We start from the raw sequence: 21,741 nt of genomic DNA, 5'->3' as shown, positions 1-21,741 counted from the left end.
ACTTACAAATTGGGTGTTCTATGCTGAGCATGAACCTGACTTGACAAGAATAAATTCAGCTCCACAGTGGCGTGCTACTCCGTTTCGTTCTTTATTACATTCATTCAAACCCTCCTACAGGTCAGAACAATGATTAATATGCATAAACAAAACCCTGCTCTCAGATAATGATCAGTATTGCAGACCAATCATTGCTACAATGCGAGTCCCGTTGCTCTCGATGGCATCCCTTAAAGTTCCCCAAGAGGTCAAACTAATGCTAATAGTACCTTTAAAAGATTACTGCTTTTGCAAATGAAATTGTACAAAAAAGGAGAAAATGGAAGAGAGAGGGGGAGGGGGACACTTATCTAGCAACAAAGAGCAAGAACAAGTACAAAGAAAACATAAAGGCTCTGAAAAAAGCGCCAAACCTTGTTTGGAGCCTGCATAGTCGGAACATAACGGACATCTAAACTAACAAATGTACAAGTTCTTTTTAGAAAGCCACATGCATTTTCAAAATGAGAATTTGCGATGGAAACTAACATTGCTAACTTTTTGTCATTATAGCTGCTCAAAAAATGACCGTGACTTCAACCAACAACATTTCACCCGACATTGCTGAAGAATGAAGATCTAATACTTTAGAGTACTACTCTGAGGTTCAAACAACCATATAAAAGAATGAACATAGCAAATAATGATCCTGGAAGCACAAATAAATTCCAGGAAACTCACATGGTTCAATAAACCCTAAAATCTATCTGATGCTAGACTCTCTAGTTAAGCACTGTCTATTCTTAAGATTACATTACAGAACCTGATATGTGTGTGCCCTGTTTTCTCATGGTCGTACTTTGCAGCTTTAGAGGACGATGCTGAAGCTCTCAGTACAAAACTCTTTTGGAGATTCACCTGCAATTTCAGATAGATGCAAGCTCTATGAAAGGCTAGTGTACTGCTGCGATAGGGATACTGCCCTTGGTTGAGTGGCCCTTTTCATAGATGCTCCAAGGGTACTGGCCCATCCTCAAATAGTAGCAGATCACTTGTAAGAACGCATGTGGCTTGACATTATTCAACCCATTTGATGCTGCCCAGCTGCATATACCATGGCACAAAATGACTGGAGCTGTGGTAGCTTTATGAGCGTCTGTACAAACCTATTCTCATCGGGGTGGTCAAGAAACGATTCTGCTAATCGGGCCACGTGAGGGATCAGCTTTGCAAGAGGAATGCTACTGGTCTTCCATTCTTGGTACAATTCATCAAACTCCATTGTAAACTGCTCGATTACCACAGCCAGTGATAATGCTAGAATTTCCTCGAACTCCTTGCTGTAAAGACAGATGGCATCTTTTAGTCAGTCCAGTCAATTGTAGGTGCAAAGCTCAGACAACCAAACTAAAAACCTTTTTACCTATCCAGAATAGCCTTCGTTTCCTCCAGTATACCTCGCATCCTTTCATCGTTCTCAAATGAAAATAGTTCTTCTGCCTCATATTGGACATCATCCACACCCAACGACTTCAATAAAAGGTCTTTCGAAAGCTTCATGTCCTGCGGAAGCATATAATGTGTCCAAGTTGTTTGATTCCTGAGTAGACACTTCTCAATGCTTGCAAAAATTTGTCCCAGATCTCCAAGCGTACAAGGTTCTCTTAAAGTCTTTCTGCAAAAAAAAAAAAAAAAAAAAAAACATTCGCCTGAATCTTTAACCCACATTGGAATCCCACTCATCGAGTTATTGAAAGAAAAATTTTCATGTGCTTACACTCCCACAACTTCCTCAACTGCCCCCTTTATGTCTCTGATCAAAAGTCCTAAGCCTTCATGAGGTAGAAACTCTGCAAATGCAAGATAGTTCTGCTGAAACCTCGTTGATAGTCCCTGTCCTTGCTCCTGAACAACAGACTTTCCTTAGTAAAATAGAATAAATAAACGGCTTTACAACACAAATGTGCAAGTCAACAACCATACCCCTGGCCCCACAATGGAGATATCGCGAGCTGTGTCTATGTAAACATGTCTTGCTAAAACATTGAATTGAACACGAACCAGTAAAACCATCAGCGTGAGCGAGCACATTGAGCTAAAACCCCGGGAGAAACCTGTCGAGCACACCGCCAAGACAATTAATTGAAACTCCAAAACTGCACATGCACCTACGCTCAAAGATCTTATACAGCATACTTAGTATTTTCAAAGTCTCCCATAATTCTAGTTTCTCTTCCCCAGAAAGCATGTGAGGAGAATCTTTCCCTTGGAAAAGCTTTGCTGTCAAGCCTGACAAATCTGTTTGATCCAAAAGCTGGGTCTTCAAGTGAGGTACAACAGTAGGCAATGCAGACATATCAGATATTCTCTGCACCGTTTGAAAATGTGACTGTAGCCTACAACAAGTGAAAGCTTAAATATTGAGAATTTACACAACTTGTATGAGCTTAACATTTAAATGAATGGACACCATACTGGGACTCCGCTCGTAGTTCAGCTTGCTGGAGGAAAGAAATTTGTGCTTCTCTTTCTTGAACACTGGTATAGTGTGCTTTAATACATTTGTAACAGAAGTATCCAACTCCAGCAGCACCCGCTGAAACCAACAATGCTGTCTTATGCTTCCGAATCCAGTTCCTGAACATAAGCAACCCAATCAGCTTCACAACAAATCATACGTTCACCAATTGCATATATAAGACTACAATTCCCATAGTTAATATGTAAGACCAAGACTCTTGATGCATTCAACTTGCCGTGCCCCCCCCCCAAGCCCCCCGAAAAAAAGAGCCAAGGGGTTCATGCTCTCAAAGAAGACAAGTCCTCACACCTTAAATACAAGTAAATTTACAAATATTTGAGTAAGAAATAGCTGGCACGGGAAAAAAGCATTGTGCTGCTGCACATGGTCACCATGAAATGAGGTGAAACCTTGAAATTCTTGCAACTTTTGAGCCGGTGGTGAAACACACCCCACAAAACCCTGGCTGAAACGCCCGTTGATTTAACACTACAGCTCAAAACGTTGAGTTTGTTTTGGGCAATGCATTTCTCTTGAGTTTTATATATTGACGGTTTCGGCCAACGTTTCGTCTCCACTTTCCCTTAGGGTGAAATGTTTTATACCGAAACTCAACATTTTGGGGCTGAAACGTTTCGCAGTGACACTTTGGTACAAGATTCATGTACATGATAAGGGTTGCCTTGCCACAAGGCACTTCATGGAGCACTCCCTTTGATGCTAAATCTAGAATAAGTTTGAATGCAACTATACCCACATGGTTTTTTAAAGTTAAAGACATCCTTAGTGATATACCAAAATGAAGCCATGACAGACATTCAGTAGAAAGTAAAAGAGTCAGCAATTAACAATATGGATATCACTTCTTGTGACATGCACACTGGCTCTGTGTCATCATGCTACTACCAGGGCCAAAATACATCTAGGAAATCCTAGGGAATGTTAGTCTAGAGACCCTGTTGTTATGTCCCTAGGCATCATGAAAGGCATCTAAGGAATGTTTGCCACTGTGAACCAAGCCCTTAAGTTAGGCACTTTTAAAGCCCTATAAATTGGACTCTCAGCTCAATTGTGAGATTTTTTGTGTAGCCAAGCCATCCTGCGCCAAAGTCCGACTCACAATGCCAAGAGGCAACATACACGTGTCTTTTGCCTGAGTATTACAAAGACGTAAAGCCTTTTGACTCATATGCCGCACCATCCTTCAAAGACTGAATAGGTGATCTAGGCTCTGCCAAGGAAGTAGGAGCAACCGCTTGAGTCTAGTACTAAGAAAGAAATCTCTCAAGGGTACTATCCACTTACAAGTCTTCTTGAGTCCATGATGAAGATGAAGGTAAGTGCAGGTGCAACAATAGCCGCCTCACCGGACTCCAAATGTGACTATATTGTCTTTGGACAATTCCTCCGACGCTTGCGACATATCACCTCCTCCTTGGATCTCTCACCAGTAGCAAAAGTATCGTCCTTTTGTGCCTTTTGCTTTTGCTTTCCTTTCTTGGACATCTGTCCAACCACGGCCTCTAAGCCCCCTTAGGATCCGGACCTTCGTGACGAGTCCTCCTGGTCCAATGCCATGGGAACAAGCTCATCCCATGTCAAATCACTGGAGTAATCAAGACTGAATAGAAACCACTGTACTCAAGAGTCAAATGCGTCATCAAGATTATAGCCACATCTTCAGAAGAGATCAGCTTCTCTGCTCGAAGAATCGCCCGCTACATCTGCTGCATCTTCTCAATGTGATCCTTCATGAACTTTGACTACAACGGATCCATAGTATGCAATTGTCCCTCACGTGAGAAAGGTGTCACCCAATTATAGATTTTCTCCAAGTGGTTCGGGATAGCTCGAGCATTAGTCATACTCTGAACATGTCCAATTGCCTGCCGTGTACAATTCAAGAAGATAAAAAACTGAATCGTTGCATTAAAGCGATCACAAGCCTGTTGAGGCTCTGCAAGCTTCTCCCACTCCTTTAGAGAGAGACTCGTTTGTAGGAGCTCTTGGTCGCTAAATCTCGCCATGCACCATTGCAAACGCTCCAAAGCATTATCCATTGTGTCTTCATAGACATCTTCGTCACTGTCCACATCACGCGAACTCTCTGCAAAACGGCTTATGACTTGGTAGCTAGTGTGCTCTCAAGTAGACAATGACACCCTGTTGGCCCCAAAGGTTGGCGCCCCTTTCGGTATTTCTTTTTTCTTAGTGCACTTGAGAAAAACCTAAAAACTTCTACAAGCTGTCCGATTTTTATCACGCTGAAATTCCCCTACTCTAGCCCAACCTCGGTAGCATAACGGTAGTATAAGTCTCCACGGACGAAATCCCAAGTAAACGGTGATTTCCCACGCAATTTAGAGCACTTTACAAGACCTGGTGAGAAATTACAGCATGCTGAATTCTCTGTTTTTGGCCTCTAATTTGCATCAAAACAATTGTTCGGTGATTCCCTAGCTTCCTCGAATCTTCCGAAGGCATCAAACTGGTCAAAACTCTAAACCTGCAAAAAATTACAGCGAGCTGCAATTCTCTGTTTTGTGCTCAGATTCGCGTGCCGATCGCTCCTCTGGGTAGCCCTCGAGCTCTCCGCACCTAGAGGGTTACTTGCCCTTGGATTAAACGAGATTTAGAAGTCTCCATGGACAAAATCTCAAGTAAACGGTGATTTCCCACACACTTTAGAGCACTTTACAAAACCTCGCGAGAAATTAACACGTAGAATTCTCCGTTTTTGACCTCTAATTTGCAACAAAACAACTGTCGGTGATTGCCTAGCTTTCCCAAATCTCTTGGACCTATAGGCATCAAAACCAGCCAAAATCCTAAACCTGCAAAAAATTATAGCAAGTTGTAATTTTCTGTTTTGCGCTCGGATTCACGTGCCAATCACTCCTATGGGCAGCCCTTGAGCTCCCTCACCTATAGGGTTACTTGCCCTTTGATTTAAAGAAGAGATTTCTCGCCAGAAATCTCGATAAATCGTCCTGTATAAGCACCCAAGGCTTCCCCAAAGCTCCCTTGGTGTTATCTTGCCATTTAGGTGCGAAATAAACACAACAGGCTGTAATTCTCTGTTTTGCATCATTGAGCGGAGCAAACGCGTCTACACATGTTTTAGAGGCTCCCACAAGCAATGGGACAGTTCTTCTTTGAATTAGACGAGTTTTCACGCGCTCCATTTTCGCAATTCTTCGCGATGGAACTGTGAGTACCTATGGGGGTTTAGCAATTAGCTAATCCAATTCCTATACAAAAGACTCTTGCCTTGGCAAACGCGCATAAAACCCACAGAACTAAACAATGGTCATTTGAATAGCCTAACTAGTGGGGCATTACCATATGTGCAAAGGAGAGAGAGAGAGATGCACGAGAGCAAATCATCACGCTACATGAGACAAGGGAGAAGGCAAGCTTTCCATTAAAGCTGTGATCACCTGCACCCACTACTCACACACACACTGTAGAGCACACTCAGTAAAAATCAACCCCTCTCAAATTAGGGTGCCCCCTCTTGGGATGAGAGTTTCTGGAGTGTATGTTGGCCTACAAAGTTGTTCTCCTAATGCCATGTGTCCACTTTGCTCCTTCTAGCTTAATTCCTAGTACCCACGAACTTATAAAGTCTTGCCGAGTGGCCTAAATAACTTTAAATGAGCCTAGCCACTTCTTTACTAGTCGGATTCTAGTGCCGATAGACCCAACCATCTCGTGGTTGCCTAGCCTTGATTCCTGCGAATGAAACTCTCGGCCAACTGCCGTTTCACACTAGCCATGCAATATCCGAGCATTTTGTGATTTCAAAAAGAGGGTCCCAAAAATTAAATAAAAATCAAGGTTCGAATGAAACTCTCGCCCAACAGCTGTTTCACACTAGCCATGCAATGTCCGGGCATTTGTGATTTCCAAAAGAGGGTCCCAAAAATTAAATACAAATCAAGGGAAGGAAACCAACAAATAAAGTTAGTGTTTGTCCCAGTCTCGTGACAATCAACAACACTCCTTGGTCAGAACAGTCTGGTGTCGTCTCTCTCTCTCTCTCTCTCTCTCTCTCTCTCTCTCTCTCTCTCTCTCTCTCTCTCTCTCTCTCTCTCTCTCTCTCTCTCTCTCTCTCTCTCTCTCTCAGCACTCTCATTCACAATAGCATTCACTTTGTTTGTGATCATTGCACTTGCACTCTCTCTCTAAGAAGAACGGAAGGGAGAGCCCTTCCGTAAGTAAAAGGAACCCTTGAGCACAATTCGGAGCACTCATCTTGAGTAGTATCAACATTTACTTCCGCTGCACCTTACAAAAAGAAGGATAAAAATAGGATGCCCACTAAAAAATGCCAGCAATGGCTGACCACCAGGCCGGACTAAATCTGGAAAATCCCCCCCATCTGCCTAGAATCTAGAAAAGCCTCACTCACAAGATCTAGCTGGGGAAGCCCACAAGATGACCTCCATAACTCTTAACGCCTAGGGCCTGCAAGACCATGACGGCTTGTTTTGCAAACATTATCCTTAGGTGACGACCTTTTGTGGTCTTCCGTTTCTTAGCAACTCGAGTGTGATCCTCTGTAGGTCTCGAGTGTTATGATTAACAACAGTGTGATCCTCTGTAGGTCTGGAGTGTTATGAGACTCATGTTTTGCTATTCATTACAGGGTGAGGGTTACCTAACCCTCAATTAGGACGTGCATCGGCTAGGAAGGGGGGAGTGTTTGGCCATTATAGCTTCTTGTTGACCACGTGGCAGCGTACGGATACCCTGAATTTACCCTGACCTCCTTCTCCGAGGATGTTTACAGAGCAAGAATTACAAGAGGTGGTTCAAACACAAATCAGCCAACTTTAGGACGTTGGTGCAGCCAAAGTGTGTCGACTCTAGAAGATGGCATGGACAGGTGTGTACAGGCAAGCAAAAGCATGGCAAAGGGATGATGCAGCTAGGAAGTCCATGGGATGGCAGGTAGCAGCGGAAGTGTATGCATGATGCGGCTTATAGCCCAAGAAAGGCGACGTAAGGGGCTAATTGGGGTCGCAGGTGAAGGAGATGCAAAGTGCAGCTTGTGGGTCCAGGAATGAAGAGCTTGAAGTGCTGAAGGAGCAGGTCCAAACGGCTCATCAAACCGAGCTACGGAGCCCAAGTTATTGAAGGTTAAAGCTTTAATGGTTTGCAGATTCTTGCCGGACAGGGCAGCTGGAGACAGGTGGTCCAAGGGGAGCTTGAGGTATAGATGTGTAGAGCTCAATTCATGGAGCCTACCCGTCCTTTCGGATTGTGGATCGGAGCCACGGTTTGCAAGATATGGTCATTTGAAGTTTTTCCGGGGGCTGGGTCTGAGCCCACTTGACCGCATTGGAGAATGTGACATCTGGCATCTTTTGGACCTCGACGAAGTTCTAGAGCAGGGTGTACATCATACGGAGCTAGCAGGAAGTGACTGCACGTCAAACGGAGTCCGGAGCAAAGAGTTATAGTGGTCGGGAGCTGGGGTACCTTTGTCCAAGGTGGGTTGCAGATGATTTTTTCACTTTTTGAGAGCCTTGATTCGAGGATGCCAAGGGGTTGAAGTGCAGGGACAGAGAATGTGGTTGTAGCCGGCAAGGTGGAGTTTCGGTCGGTGTTTGCGGCTTGGCAACAGGAGCTAGGATCAGAGAATGGGAGTCAGGCAAAGGCAAGCTAAAAAAGTTTTTTGGTTAAAGAAAAAAATAGTGAGTTTTTGAAGCCCTTGAGGCTCAAGGCATTGAGCAGCTGCCACATGGCGGTATTAAACCCACATGCGCACTGTATGGAGCTGGGAGCACCGTATATAGGCAGAGTCGTGGCCTCCTCATTGGTACACAAGGAGAAGGGGAGAGTGGAGCTCTTGGAGCTCGTGGGCTTAGGCGCAGCTATGGCGGGTACGCCTGGGCGCGGCGCGACAGTAGCGTTGGTGGCGGTTTTGAGCGGCGTAGCCGGCGAGGCGGGGCGGCGGTGGCGCCCGCGGTGGTTGAGGTAGATGATGATGTGGCAGGCAGTAAGGGGCGGTGCCCGCGCCCGCCAAAGGCCACATCTTTTGAGGAAAAGGGAGGGGGCAATAGCGATATCGCTATTGCCTTCCCCCCTCAGGTAAAAGGCAAGTCCCGCAGGGGTCAAGCATCCAAGGAAAGCGAGGAAGAGAATCCGAGAACAAGCATGAAGGTCAAGTTGAGAGCCAAGTGGACAAAGCCAAATGCAAGACCAAAAGGAGGGAGGTCCGGCCGGCCAAAATCAAAGGTGCAAAGGGCAAGTGTGCACACCATGCAAACCTTTCCAAAGTGAGCTAGGCCAAGTGTTGGCAATGCATAAAAATTCTAAAAGGAACTCCAAATGGAGTGCACGACATGGAAGCATACCCCATTTTTCTTTTTTGGGACTCCTAGGCACACTCCTATAAAAGGAGGTTTTTTGTTCATTTTTGAGGGGCTTTTGGCCAAAGGAGGGTCTTTTGGCCAAAGAGGGGCTTTTGGCCTAAGGAGGGTCTTTTTGGCCAAAGAGGGTCTTTCGACCAAGGTTGTTTTGGCAGGAGGTTTTTGCCAGGGCTTTTGGAGCTCTTGTTTTGGTGGCCGAGGTTCATGTCAGCGGTGTGTTGGTTGTACATGATATTGCCTATGCTAGAAGACTATTCCCTACTGTTTCAAGGCGTCATTCCCCCTTCCCCCTTCTCTTCTCTGCTTGTGTGCATGTGTTTCCGGGCGTGTGTAGGCGTGTGTGCCCCCCCGAGGTTGGTCGTGCAAAGAGGGATAGAGAGAGGTTGTGTGAGTGTGGAAGGCTGTGAATTGAGCAGAGCGAAGTGATTGAGTCTGTCTGATGCATTGCAAGGCGTATGTGCGTATGATTGTGTGAAAGCAATGGTTTGCTTGCGAATAGTTTTGAGTTTTGAAGGTGAACTCTAGTGGATTGGGGCGCTGTGTATACCCTGGGCTATAGTGAGGCATTGTGTTGTGTGCTGGGCATGTTCCCCCATTCCCCCTCTCCAACGTAAACAATAAAGCCAAAAAGCACATAAGCAGAAGAAAGGAACTAACTTCCGGGGTTATTTGGGTCGTCAATCTACTTTTGCTTCGGCATGAAAGCAGAAGAAGTGTGTACGATTTGAAGGACTACCCAATTCTTCTTCTCCTTCTTCTTTTGACAATTCTTCTAGCTCTTCTGACTCGAGCGAAGAAGACAAAAAAGGGAAAAAGCGAAGCAAAAAGCAAGAAAAAGGCAAAGAAGCCTAAATTTCGCCCAGTTTTTTACAGTTCTACAGAGGACTCATCCTTAGATAGTTCGGACTCCGACGATCACATGTTTTACGCAAAGAAGAAGCATTTTTATAAAGCCAACCAATATGACTTCCTCGAAGTAGAAAGCAAGAAAGTAAGAGGATTCAAAGAAGGTGGACACTTAATTAAGTTTGACTCTTTTTCTGGATTTCATATGCTCCGAGGGCTTTGGCTTTCATAAAGCAATTTGACATAGCTTTCTCTGGAGGGCGTTACTCAAGGTACTCCAAGATTCGGAGGGCTACATCTTTCTTCAAGGGAAATGCTCGAACATGGTGGTCCACCCTTCTATTAAGAAAGGAAGCTCCGGTTAAATGGTTGAAATTCAAAAGGTTTTTTATTCCTTCTTGGCTGACTTGGGAGTACGAACGAGATATACGAACTGCTTGGAATAGTCTTCGGATGACCAAGGGAGATTCTTTGGACGCTTATTGCGAGAAATTTTGGAGCTCTTTTCTACCAGCCTCTTTATTTAAGAAGGTCTCATTTAAAGAACATATTGAGTGGTTTTGCTGTGGACTTCCTACAGAGATCCGAGACTACTGCTTGGAACAAAAGTCAAATTCTATTCAAGAATTGATGGGTCATGCCAAAAGGGGTTTTGCCATACATTCGGGCAATCTGACTTACCCCACAGATGAGATCTTGACTCAAAGAACCCAACAGACTTCTAATAATGAAAGTAGAAAGAGAAAGAGTTCCCAAGGAAAGAAAAGAAAAAGATTCACGACCCCCGCTCACTCTTCGAGAGAGGGCCAATTACATGAAAGAGGGGATGTGTTTCGGATGCGGGGAACATGGGCATGTCTCCATGAAGTGCCCTAAAAAGGCACAGCAAGAATAGAATGAAGATAGGCCAGAGAGTTCGAGAGCAACTGAGGAACGTGGCAGAAAAGGTAAGATGAAAGCAGGACTAGTTCCAGATTGCATGGGTACTGACCCAAGCACGATTGATGAAAGTACAGAACTTTGCCGAGCTTGGAGCAAAGTGAAAGATCAAGAAGCCTTGGTTTTCTTCGATGGAGGAGCCAAGGCCAACTTCATCTCACCTGAATTGGTGGCGCGGCTCGAGATTACACCTGATCGGATGGGACCACAAGCAAAGGCAGTTCTAGCGGCACCCGGACGGGACGTGGCCATTACACCTGACATTGGCAAACTTCAGTTGCATTGTCAGGGGTATTTGGGACACGAGGACTTCTACATAATGCCCTTGGAAGGTTGTGATGTTCTCCTTGGGAGTCCCTTGGTACCATAAGAACAATGCCATGGTCGATTATCGAGCGAAGAAAGCAACATTGACAAATTAAAAGGGCCGAAAATTTGTACTTGATGTGAAATTGAAGGGCGAGTCTGTCCCTATTGTATCAGCTTTTGTTGTTTCAAAATTAATGAAATCCAATCTCTTTGTTTACTCGATCTTTTTGAAAGAGTTAAATGATGAACATACAACAAATATGTCTGAACTTGATAAAGAATGCCAAGATTTTCTCCACACTCATGCCGATTGCTTTTCTGAGGGCCTGCCAGGCGAGTTGCCACCAGCTCGTCCTGAGGATCATACTATTGATCTGATACCTGGAAGCACACCACCAAACCGGCCACCTTACCGTGTGAGCCGAGCCCAGAATGAAGAGATTATGAACCAAGTGAAAGACCTCTTGGAAAAGGGTCTTATCCAACCCAGTACTTCACCCTACTGCTCTCCGGTGTTGTTGGTTTTAAAGAAAGATGGATCTTGGAGAATGTGCATTGATTATAGAGCTCTCAATAAAATCACCATCAAGGACAGATTTCCGATTCCGAGGATCAATGATATTCTTGACTGATCTTGTCAAGGGTAAGGGAAAAAGGAGAAATTTCGCCCTAAAATAGAGAAAAATATTGTAAAAACCCAAAAATAGCCTAATTTTTAAAAATCTCCTCTTGACAAAATTTAAAAAAAAGAATTTTGTATGTTTGGAAAAATGATTTTTTCCAAACACTGCCTCGACGTCATATGAAAGGGAATTAATTTTGCCCGTAAAAATACACCATGGAGAGAGAGAGAGAGAGAGAGAGAGAGAGAGAGAGAGAGAGAGAGAGAGAGAGAGAGACTGCTTGGCAAAAGCAGACTTCGATGCTTTGCACATGCCATGACTTGAGGGAGGCAACCTAGCCATCTGTTCTAAAAGCTCGCATCAAGCTACTCGACAACCCTTTGATTGTTGCTTCTGGAGGTCCTTTGAGCTCTACGGGTAATTTGGAGTTTGCCTTTATTTTCTTCAATTAGGGAAAATCTATTTTTCTAGCCCTGCAAGTGCTTGACAACCACCTCTCTCTCTCTCTCTCTCTCTCTCTCTCTCTCTCTCTCTCTCTCTCTCTCTCTCTCTCTCTCTCTCTCTCTCTCTCTCTCTCTCTCTCTCTCTCTCTCTCTCTCTCTCTGTGTGTGTCATCATGTCCCTCTGTCTATCTATGTTCTCCTTGTGTCGTTGATGCTGCAAAGAACACCATCGGACGAAGGTCCTTACGACACATGGCCGGGGAGAGAGCCGGAATCCCTCACCCTTCTATCAATAGTATAGATCAGCTTGGTTACTCGGCAATAGACTTTGAATACCTTCTCCACATCCTTGACTTGGGTAGGCCATTGTATGTAGTCACCTTGTCTTTCCTTTGGGAACATAATGAAAGACCATTTCCTACATAAAAAGAGATGTTGATTGTTGGCTAGGTTAATGAGTAAGTTGCTCGTTAAGAATGCCTTCACGTTTTGGGACTCAAAAGGAGACCTCATGTGTAGTGCTTTATGTGTCTTGATATAAATTGTACACCTTATGAAAACTTTTAAGTAGTGGTTACATCCCTTTAAGTTTTCCTTTCTTCTTTTTATTTTTAAGCAGTACCTCCACCGACAAGAGGTTGAAGATGTATTAAACTCTACCATGAGGAGCAAGACTTCCCAAGAATATGCTAACACAAGAGTCACCTCAACATATTCACCAAATAAATCTCAGCATCACATAGACAATAAGACACAGATAAGACAATAAGACAAATAATGACAGGCTCATAAGCTCTAGGTTTTAGAAATTTCTCCTTGATTTGAATTTTTGTTTATCTAATACCAAGTTTGACTTAACCAAGTAGATATATTTGCATATCCTTATGTATAGGTAGCTCATGCACATGTGTAGTATGTACACTAACTCAAGTTTGTACATACATTTGTCCTTACAACCATCTTCCAACTCATGTAAAAGTTCAAGGGGTGCACCTCTACATTTTTATACATTTGTCATTACACCCATCTTCCAACTCATGTAAAAGCTCAAGTGGTGCACCTCTAATCAAAATGTAAGTACACTACATGAATTCAAAATAAGGGGTGTTCTATTTGGAAAAATATTTAAAGCTACATCTTTTAAGAGGTTTTTTATTGGCTTTGAGAGGAAACCCATAGGCTTTTTGTTACTATATACATGTGGTACTGAAGTGTGTGAACACAATAGGACCGTCGGGGCATTTTTTCTCTCTTTAGGAGGTTTTTTCCCTTGTGCATTGTATATACGTCGATCACTTTAGGGCTATCTATCTTTCAACTACACACTAAGTAATATACTCTCTATTGTGTGTTGAGTTTTCTTTGTCTTCTCCAAGTTGTGTGTGTTTCCCTACAACCCTAATTCCAACAATTGGCATCAGACCAGGTCACGTTCTCTCGGGCTTAGTCGTCAGCGTCGCCAGAACACCCTTACGCGTTTTGTCAGATTTCAACGAGCTTTGGCGAGTGTCAACAGATTGACAAAAAAATTTGGGAGAACCCGTAGAGCTTGGTCTACTCTGAATTTCATTTCATGCTCATTTTGACCTCCGTTTCCACTACAACTAGGTCTGCACAGGCAATTTTATCATTTTGTGCATAATTTCGATCAGTGCCAATTGCTACATAACAGGTCTCATACAATCTACTGTGGGTTGTGCTATATAGCACATGCTGGTCTCACTCACTTTCACATCACGTGCAGGCATTTTCCATGGCTGAAAACAACATAGATGTGTTCAAGATGTGCTGATGAGGACAGATTGGATGGGGAGAAGTACCCTATGTGGGCTTACATGATGCAATACAGGGATCCTCTTGTTTTAGCAAGATCGATTTGAAGAGAGGATATCATCAGATCCAAATTGCGCCGTGCGATGTCTACAAGATTGCTTTTCGGACGAGCTTCAATTTATATGAATTTTTGGTGATGCCTTTTGGCCTTACCAATGCTCCAGTGACTTTTAACTGAATGATGGACAGGATTTTCAGATAGTACAGAGCTTTTGTTGGCACTTTCTTTAATGACATTATAATCTTCTCCAAGGATGAGGCAGAACATAAACGACATCTGCTACAGGTCTTTCAGGCATTGCGAGACTTTGTGCCTTTATTGAGTTCACTTCCTAGTATCCACCGACTTGCTAAGTGCGACGGGGGGACCTATATGATCTTGAATTGAGCCTAGACATCCTCTTACTATACGAATTCCAGTGCCGACCAGCTTCCCGTCTGCGGGTGAAACTACCGTTCACATTGGCCTTACAATGTCCGACCATTTGCAACTTCAAAAAGAGGGTCTCAAAAATAAAACAAAAATCATTGGAAAGAAACCAACAACTAAGGTTAGCAGTTGCCACGTCCTCGTGATATACCCCCCTCTTGAAATCGCAAACGTCCTCGATTGCATATCATAAATACATGCCACTGATGATCTTGTGTTGTTAGCACTCTTTTATCATCGCATGTATCCGCAAGAAAGGTCGTAACACATAGATACCATAGTTACCCGGAACGCGGAACGGGAACGGCGACGAGATCCCCGCGGAACGGGGGAACGGCTAGGGGTTCGGAACGGGAACGGGAGGTATAAAAAACACCCAAATAGTGCATTTTTTAGCTTCTTGTGTTTAAATACAAGGAGTATTAGAGTGCTTTGACTCTAATACTCACAAAAAACTCGTTTTGAAGACCATTCAATCTTGCTATGACTAGATGATGAGAGAGAGAGAGAGAGAGAGAGAGAGAGAGAGAGAGAGAGAGAGAGAGAGAGAGACTCGAGAGAGTGAGAGGGAGAGGGAGAGATTTGAGAGAGTGGGAGGGAGAGGAAGAGAGCTTGAAGGCTTAAAGCCTTGAGCCTTGAGAGAGTGAGTCTTGAGAGGGAGAGATCTTGAGAGTGTGAGAGGGAGAGAGCTTGAGCCTTGAGGATTAGCTTGTGGAGAGAAAGGGGGAGGGGGGTGCATTTTATGAGTCCTTGAGGCCTTGCACACTTCAAAAAGAAGCCCAAACATTTACTTCAATTTTTTCAATTTTTGCCAAATTTGTTTGTAGCCGTTGGCCGTTCCAGGGGCATTCCGGAACGTTTTGGGGGCGTTCGGAACGTTCCGGAACGGCCGTTCCGGTTTGCACTGGCCACCCGGAACATCAAACGTTTCGGGACGTTTCGGAACGTTCAGGAAGGGAACTGCCCCCCCGGAACGCCGGAACGGGGGCTAGGGGGCGTTCCCCGGTAACTACGATAGATACAAATGACTTAATGAGACCTTCATAAATTTGTCGTTTCCATCTATTACACTGAATTCATATGTACATTTGAGCCCTCCTTTGCACATGTTGGGTTGGGGCATAAGTAGGTTGTAACCCAAAGGCTTCAAGGTAAAGCTGCAATACATTTGGTGACTCTGATAGTTCATGCTCTTCCATCCACTTTGCATCCATAGGCGGATAGTACTTGAACTTCACCAAGTAGCATCTTGCAACCTGTCCTTTTAACTTTTCTGTCCTTAAGTGCCTAAGCTTGCTCAGGTACCAGGATCTCATCAAGTTCCTCAACTTCTGGCTGATCCTCATCTAGCATAGCCTATGGAATAGGCGTCCTAACCACCTGTTCGAGGACGGGAGGAACCTGTTTTGGAGCCCCTAACTCCGCAACATGCGAGTGTTCCCTATCCTGCTGAGATGCATGAAGTACTTGGGCTTGAGCCTCAACAAGCTCTGTTCGTGGTGTAGTTTGTCTATTTTGCTGTGGCACTTGTGGCGCTTGCAAGAACTCCATAAACCTTGGGTTCTGCACCAGTTGCGAAAACACATTCACCGCGGCAACTAACTGCGTCCTGAACGCATCGTCCTCAAGTTGCCCAGTCAGAAAGCCCCGTATAGGAGGGACATTCACATCAACAGGAGGTACAGACTGAACGCATCTTCCTCGAGTTGCCCAGTCAGAAAGCCTTGTATTGGAGGGACATTCACATCAACAGGAGGTTGTCTATTTTGTTGTGGCACTGGTGGCGCTTGCAAGAACTCCATAAACCTTGGGTTCTGCACCACTTGCGAAAACACATTCACCGCGACAACTAACTGAGCCCTGAACGCATCATCCTCGAGTTGCCCAGTCAGAAAGCCTTATACTAGAGGGACATTCACATCATCAGGAGGTAAAGACTGATGTGGCCGTGAGCTCTCGCCAATCTCGAACACCATAGGTATTTCCTGTCTGTCCTTCGAAGAGAAGCCCTCTTCCATAATGCCCTTCCCTTTGTCGGCCAGTGTAATCCCGCGTTTCTGTACTTTGTGTCTGTCACAAAGTGATGACGTTGCTGCCCGAGAGCAATTCTGGAAACCCTAACCCTAAAACCTGCCAGAAATCCTAAAACTGTAGAAACCCTAACCCTAACCCTAATGGTAGCAGGGCTGAACCCGAAAAGTACGGAGGCATGATGACGTGGCACCGTACGACATAATTCCGAAAATTGTGGCGTGAATTACAGACTGATTGACGGCAGCCTTTGAGTTGCTTTTCTCTACGCAATTATGAGAGAGAGAGAGAGAGAGAGAGAGAGAGAGAGAGAGAGAGAGAGAGAGGAAAAGAGAATTCCTTTGCTTTTATTTTTAGGCTTTTGATTTGAAGATTTTGGGGCACTGCTTTTTGGCAACCCTTGTAAAATAAATAAGTGGATTGGGCTCCCACTCTGCAGAGCATCTGGACGCATTGTCTGAGAGTGAGACCCAACCACTCTTGTACTCTGAACACTAATTAATACAAAAAGAAATACAGAAAGGGGCACCAGTCTTTGGGGCCAATATCTCTAGGCACGGAACTCCCTCGGGCCAATGCAAATCTATTGTGAACTGTGAATTGTTTTGAAGTGGTTATTTGGTGCTTTCGCGATTGATTCTTCACTTGGAATGTCCAAGTCTGTTACAGTGTCTTTACCCAAAACAACCGAGGCTCACTTCTTGAGGAAAAAGTGATTGATGTCTCGGTAACGGAACCTTGAAACCGGTCAGTGCGACGGTAGGCTTTGACTTTCACCCGAAATTCTTTACTTTAGACCATAGTTACAGGGGACGGGGGAGACGAGGCCTAGGCCCGGGGAACGGCTGAAACCGGGCCGGGGACGGAGGGGAACGGTCGGAAAATCATCCGACCGGCGTGTGGTAGCAGAGCACGGCTGATTTCTCTTCTACGGGAAATCCGATCCCAATTTTTTTTTCTTCCGCGGCACCTATGGCTTCACGCAAGGATCGGTCGACTCCCTCTGCATCCGGAGATGCGGGAAGGGATCACAACGAAGATTCCGGCAGAGAGTATGGCCCGCCTCGGCCTACTCAGGCAGAGCAACGAGAGATGAAGCGTCGTCAATTGATCGGCGATGCAACAAAGATGATGCTCAATTTTGCGAAGGACCCAAAATTGGCAAAATATATGAGCGAGACTTCTTTTCAGGAAGTGCACGAGCACTGGCAGAAAACCACACCACCACCCCCGAAACCCGCTCTCAAGAAACCTTCTGCTCACAAGACATATTCAGAGAAGGAATTAGAAGAGGTGGTTGATGCACAGATTGCTCAACTTTTTGACGCGTAGAACAAAGCTAAAAAGCACGGCAAAAAGCAGAAGAAAGGCACTGACTTCCCGGGATATTCGGGTCGTCAGTCGACATTTGATAAGGCAAATAAACAGAAGCGTGTTCGATTTGAAGGACTACCTAGTTCTTCTTCTTCTTCTTCTTCTTCTTCTTCTTCTAATAGTTCTTCTAGCTCTTCAGATTTGAGTGAAGCAGACAGAAAAGGCAAAAAGCGAAGCAAGAAACAACGTGTCACAAGGCCGGCACCACGTGCCAATAGAAAAGAATAACTGAACAACTTTAAGCACTTCAAATAACAACTGAACTGAAATGAAGAGAGAGACGACACGCGACACGGAGTGGCGGAATTCCACCCCAGAGAGTATTGGCCCCAAACCTTGGCGCCCCTTTCGGTATTTCTTTATATTGCATCATCAAAGTACAAGCCGGTACTCCAGACTCTGCACCTTCTCCAGGAAGCATGCCAGAGAATGAGCCCTAGCCTCATATTTAAAGGCCCTTGGTCTGAAAAGCAGTTATAGTAAAAAGCCTTTAAAACTCAAAAGCTTCTGGTTCAAAAGCAAAGCCAAAAAGCTGCCAGCGCAATTTACGGAAATCCGTACAGCCTGCCATGTCATCAGCCACCGCAAAACGCGGAAATCCGTACAGCCTGCCACGTCATCATGTCAGCACAATTTTCTGAATTTGTCTGTTGCCTTAGGGTTAGGGTTAGGGTTAGGGTTAGGGTTTCTGGCAGAAATTAAGGTTTGCAGGTTTTAGGGTTAGGGTTTCCAGCATTAGGGTTTCAGCAGTTAGGGTTTCTGGCAGACATTAGAGTTTAGGCCCCTCGGCCACATCTGTACGTTGACTCCATTCTTTAGGCTTTGACACGTCAACAGTTTGTTACATCTCCCCTTCTTGAAAAAGAGCAATCATCCGCGATTACAGCATACCTGCAAAACAACTCAAGTTAGCTCAAAAATTTCCGAGGATCATTCCAAGGGACAATCAATTTGCTCTTTTTATTAAGGAGTTAGCTTCTCCTTTCTGCTCTTTTGATCAAGGAGTTAGCTGCTCCTATCGGCTGTTTTGATCAAGGAGTTAGCTTCTCCTTTCGTCCAGATCGGAACTCTTGATATTCCGGCGTAGTAAAATTAGCCATCACACCCAGACCGTACTGATCTTCCTCGGGTGTCTTAATGCACTAAAATTACATACCCAGGCAATCTCATCCAATTAGGAATATTCAGTGGTTGGCACATCACAATGCAACACAAATGCTCACATATGCATGTTACAAGACATAGAAACATAAAGTCGCCGATGAACACTCCCCCTGCAAATAACCATCCAGGTCCGGCCCATGAGCTGTTCAACGACTCCCTCATCACTCCTCCCGCAAATAACCTAAAAAGGTCCGGGCCATGAGATAGAGGCTTTTTACAACCAAACGCCCCCCAGACCGCAGCCTGCGTCGTTTGGAGGTGCTGAGAGTAACCACTACTCAGACTTCTTAATACTCCTCCCGCATAACCATCCACGTCCGGGCCATGAGTAACAACAACAATACTCCCCCCGTAAATAACCACAAGGGTCCGGGCCATGAGTAAAAACAACACTTTTCAATCATCCAATACTCCCCCCGCAAATAACCACAAGGGTCCGGACCACGAGTATGAACAAGCATTCTCAAACATCATTTCTCACTTCTCCACCTGGGAGTAAAATCACCAATCATTGAAACCAATATCAAACCAGAGTCAAACAATTCAAATCGGCACCAAAACAGGTTCAAAACAGATACCATCGATTTCAAACAAATTCCAAACAGGATCACCAAACAAGCTCAAACAGAACTTAAACTTAAAAAGCAATCTCGACATCAGTCGAGCTCGAAAAGTCGATTGACTTTCCATCCTGAAACTTGCACCAAAAATTAGGGTTAGGTTTCTTCCATAAGGTCGTAGCCGAGCACAGCATGGTCCATCAGCTCTTGGACAAACAGTGTTTCTTTGGCGGCGATGGTAGTCCCAAGATAGCAATCGCACTCGGTCTCCAAGTTCATCTGCTCGTGAAGAGACATCTACTGGGAGATGTCGAGAAACTTCAAGCTATAATCTGCTAGGGTTTCCATGGCAAGCATTTCAGGATACCCCACTCTGCCAAAAATTGTACTCCGAAGGAAGATGTCAGAAACCATATAACTTCGGGCAAAAATTTTCTTGAAAGCTTGCCAAGTACTTGGAGTATGCTGCTTGGTAGCTGTAGACATCAACATCTGCATGGCACTGCTTCTGAGAAAAACAGTGACTTGAAACAAATCTGGATCCTTCTCTTGCAAATGATCTTAATTGGCTTATGCCCTGTAAGACACTGCGGTGAAGACGGGAGCGCGCCCGATGCGCGATGAAGTAAGGGTGGGAGTGGCTAATAAGTCCGGGTTGGAGGGCGAATATATCCTCGAATAAAGCTCTGTCTGCCCTTTTGTGGGACCGGTATGCTTTCAGAAAAGCACACGCCTGATGCTCTGATACCACTGTCACAGGGCCGGCACCACGTGCCAATAGAAAAGAACACACTAAACAACTTTAAGCACTTCAAATAACAACAAAACTGAAATGGAGAGAGAGACGACACACGACACGGAGTGGCGGAATTCCACCCCAGAGAGTATTGGCCCCAAACCTTGGCGCCCCTTTCAGTATTTCTTTATATTGCATCATCAAAGTACAAGCCGGTACTCCAGACTCTGCACCTTCTCCAGGAAGCATGCCAGAGAATGAGCCCTAGCCTCATATTTAAAGACCCTTGGCTTGAAAAGCAGTTATAGTAAAAAGCCTTTAAAACTCAAAAGCTTCTAGTTCAAAAGCAAAGCCAAAAAGCTGCCAGCAGAATTTGCGAAAATCCGTACAGCCTGCCACGTCATCATGTCAGCGCAATTTTCAGAATTTGTCTGTTGCCTTAGGATTAGGGTTAGGGTTTCTGGTAGAATTTAGGGTTTGCAGGTTTTAGGGTTAGGGTTTTCAAAATTAGAGTTCGTAGGTTTTAGGGTTAGGGTTTCCAGCATTAGGGTTTCTAGCATTAGGGTTTCAACAGTTAGGGTTTCTGGCAGACATTAGGGTTTAGGCCCCTCGGCCACATCTGTACGTTGACTCTATTCTTTAGGCTTTGACACGTCAGCAGTTTGTTACACAACGCTTCGGAAAGGGCAAGAAAAAGGCAAAGAAGTCTAAATCTTGCCCAGTGAGTGACAGTTGTCACCAGGAGGTGTATTTTTCCTGTTGCCTTCTGTAAGTAAGTATTAGATATATTTATTTTATTTTTACTTGTTTGTCCCAAAACCCTTGAAAAGGTGCAAGTGGACATTGCATGGCCAGTGTGAAACGGCTGCAGCCAAATGGGTTTCTCACATTGGGGATCTAGGTCGGTCAGACAGGGACTGCCCGCAGGGTTGTCCACGTTCGACGTACAGGACGTTCCGTACCGTACCGTACGACTCGTACGTTCCGTACATGAGTCGTCCGTTTTTTTTTTTTTTTCGGGGGCGATTTTTGGTGTGGGAATGTTTTGCATCTCGACTGCATTTGAACAAGAGCCCAATGGCTGCATTGGCTCAAACCACCATGACCTATGTGCGACGAGGCTTGGGTAGCGGATCTACTATGGCCGCCACCACTTTGGAGATCATGATTCTTCTTTCTTCGGACATTGCCGTTTCCAATGTCCATGGACAGATCTTTCATGTTCTAACTTGTAAGACTTAAGTTACAAGAATTTAGCACTAAGCAGTGTTAGAAAAAAGCCGGGGTCTAGTGTATTTTAACCGGTTGAAATTATAAAATCCCGATTAGATTTTGAGCTTGCCTCTAAGAAAACCGGCAAATTTACACAAGTTTTAGTGTAATTACCGGCAAAAGCTTCAAACTTTGACCTGAAAACTCAAGTTTTCCCTTATTTTGATCGGTTAGGAAACATGTTTGTTTCTAGCCCTGGTACTAAGTACTAAGGTCGATGTCATGACTCATATGATCTATCATGTGTAAGATGCATGATTTTTTTTTGCATCGTACGTTACGTCACCGTACGTCTAATTTT

At 44.6% G+C, this 21,741-nt stretch overlaps 1 protein-coding gene across 2 annotated transcripts in view; it reads right to left on the bottom strand.

The window, feature by feature from the left end:
* Positions 1-607: 607 nt before the first annotated feature.
* LOC147438011 (peroxisome biogenesis protein 3-2-like) overlaps positions 608-21,741 on the bottom strand; it is a 66,742-nt gene continuing 45,608 nt past the window's right edge. The window contains exons 3-8 of one of the 2 annotated variants that reach the window (XM_086487390.1): positions 2,455-2,616; positions 2,176-2,375; positions 1,963-2,093; positions 1,757-1,884; positions 1,403-1,654; positions 608-1,319 (exon numbers count right to left, since the gene is read on the bottom strand). In XM_086487390.1, the coding sequence (XP_086343516.1) occupies positions 1,061-1,319; positions 1,403-1,654; positions 1,757-1,884; positions 1,963-2,093; positions 2,176-2,375; positions 2,455-2,616 (1,132 nt within the window). In that variant the 3' untranslated portion in view covers positions 608-1,060. Of the gene's footprint in view, positions 1,320-1,402; positions 1,655-1,756; positions 1,885-1,962; positions 2,094-2,175; positions 2,376-2,454; positions 2,625-21,741 lie in introns of those variants that run through there. The other variant, XM_086487391.1, reaches the window with a different exon arrangement.

This window comes from Adiantum capillus-veneris, chromosome 17 (genome assembly GCF_014529385.1).
Source record: "Adiantum capillus-veneris isolate H3 chromosome 17, ASM1452938v2, whole genome shotgun sequence".
NCBI lineage: Eukaryota > Viridiplantae > Streptophyta > Polypodiopsida > Polypodiales > Pteridaceae > Adiantum > Adiantum capillus-veneris.
This window is presented reverse-complemented; position numbering and strand designations above follow the sequence as displayed.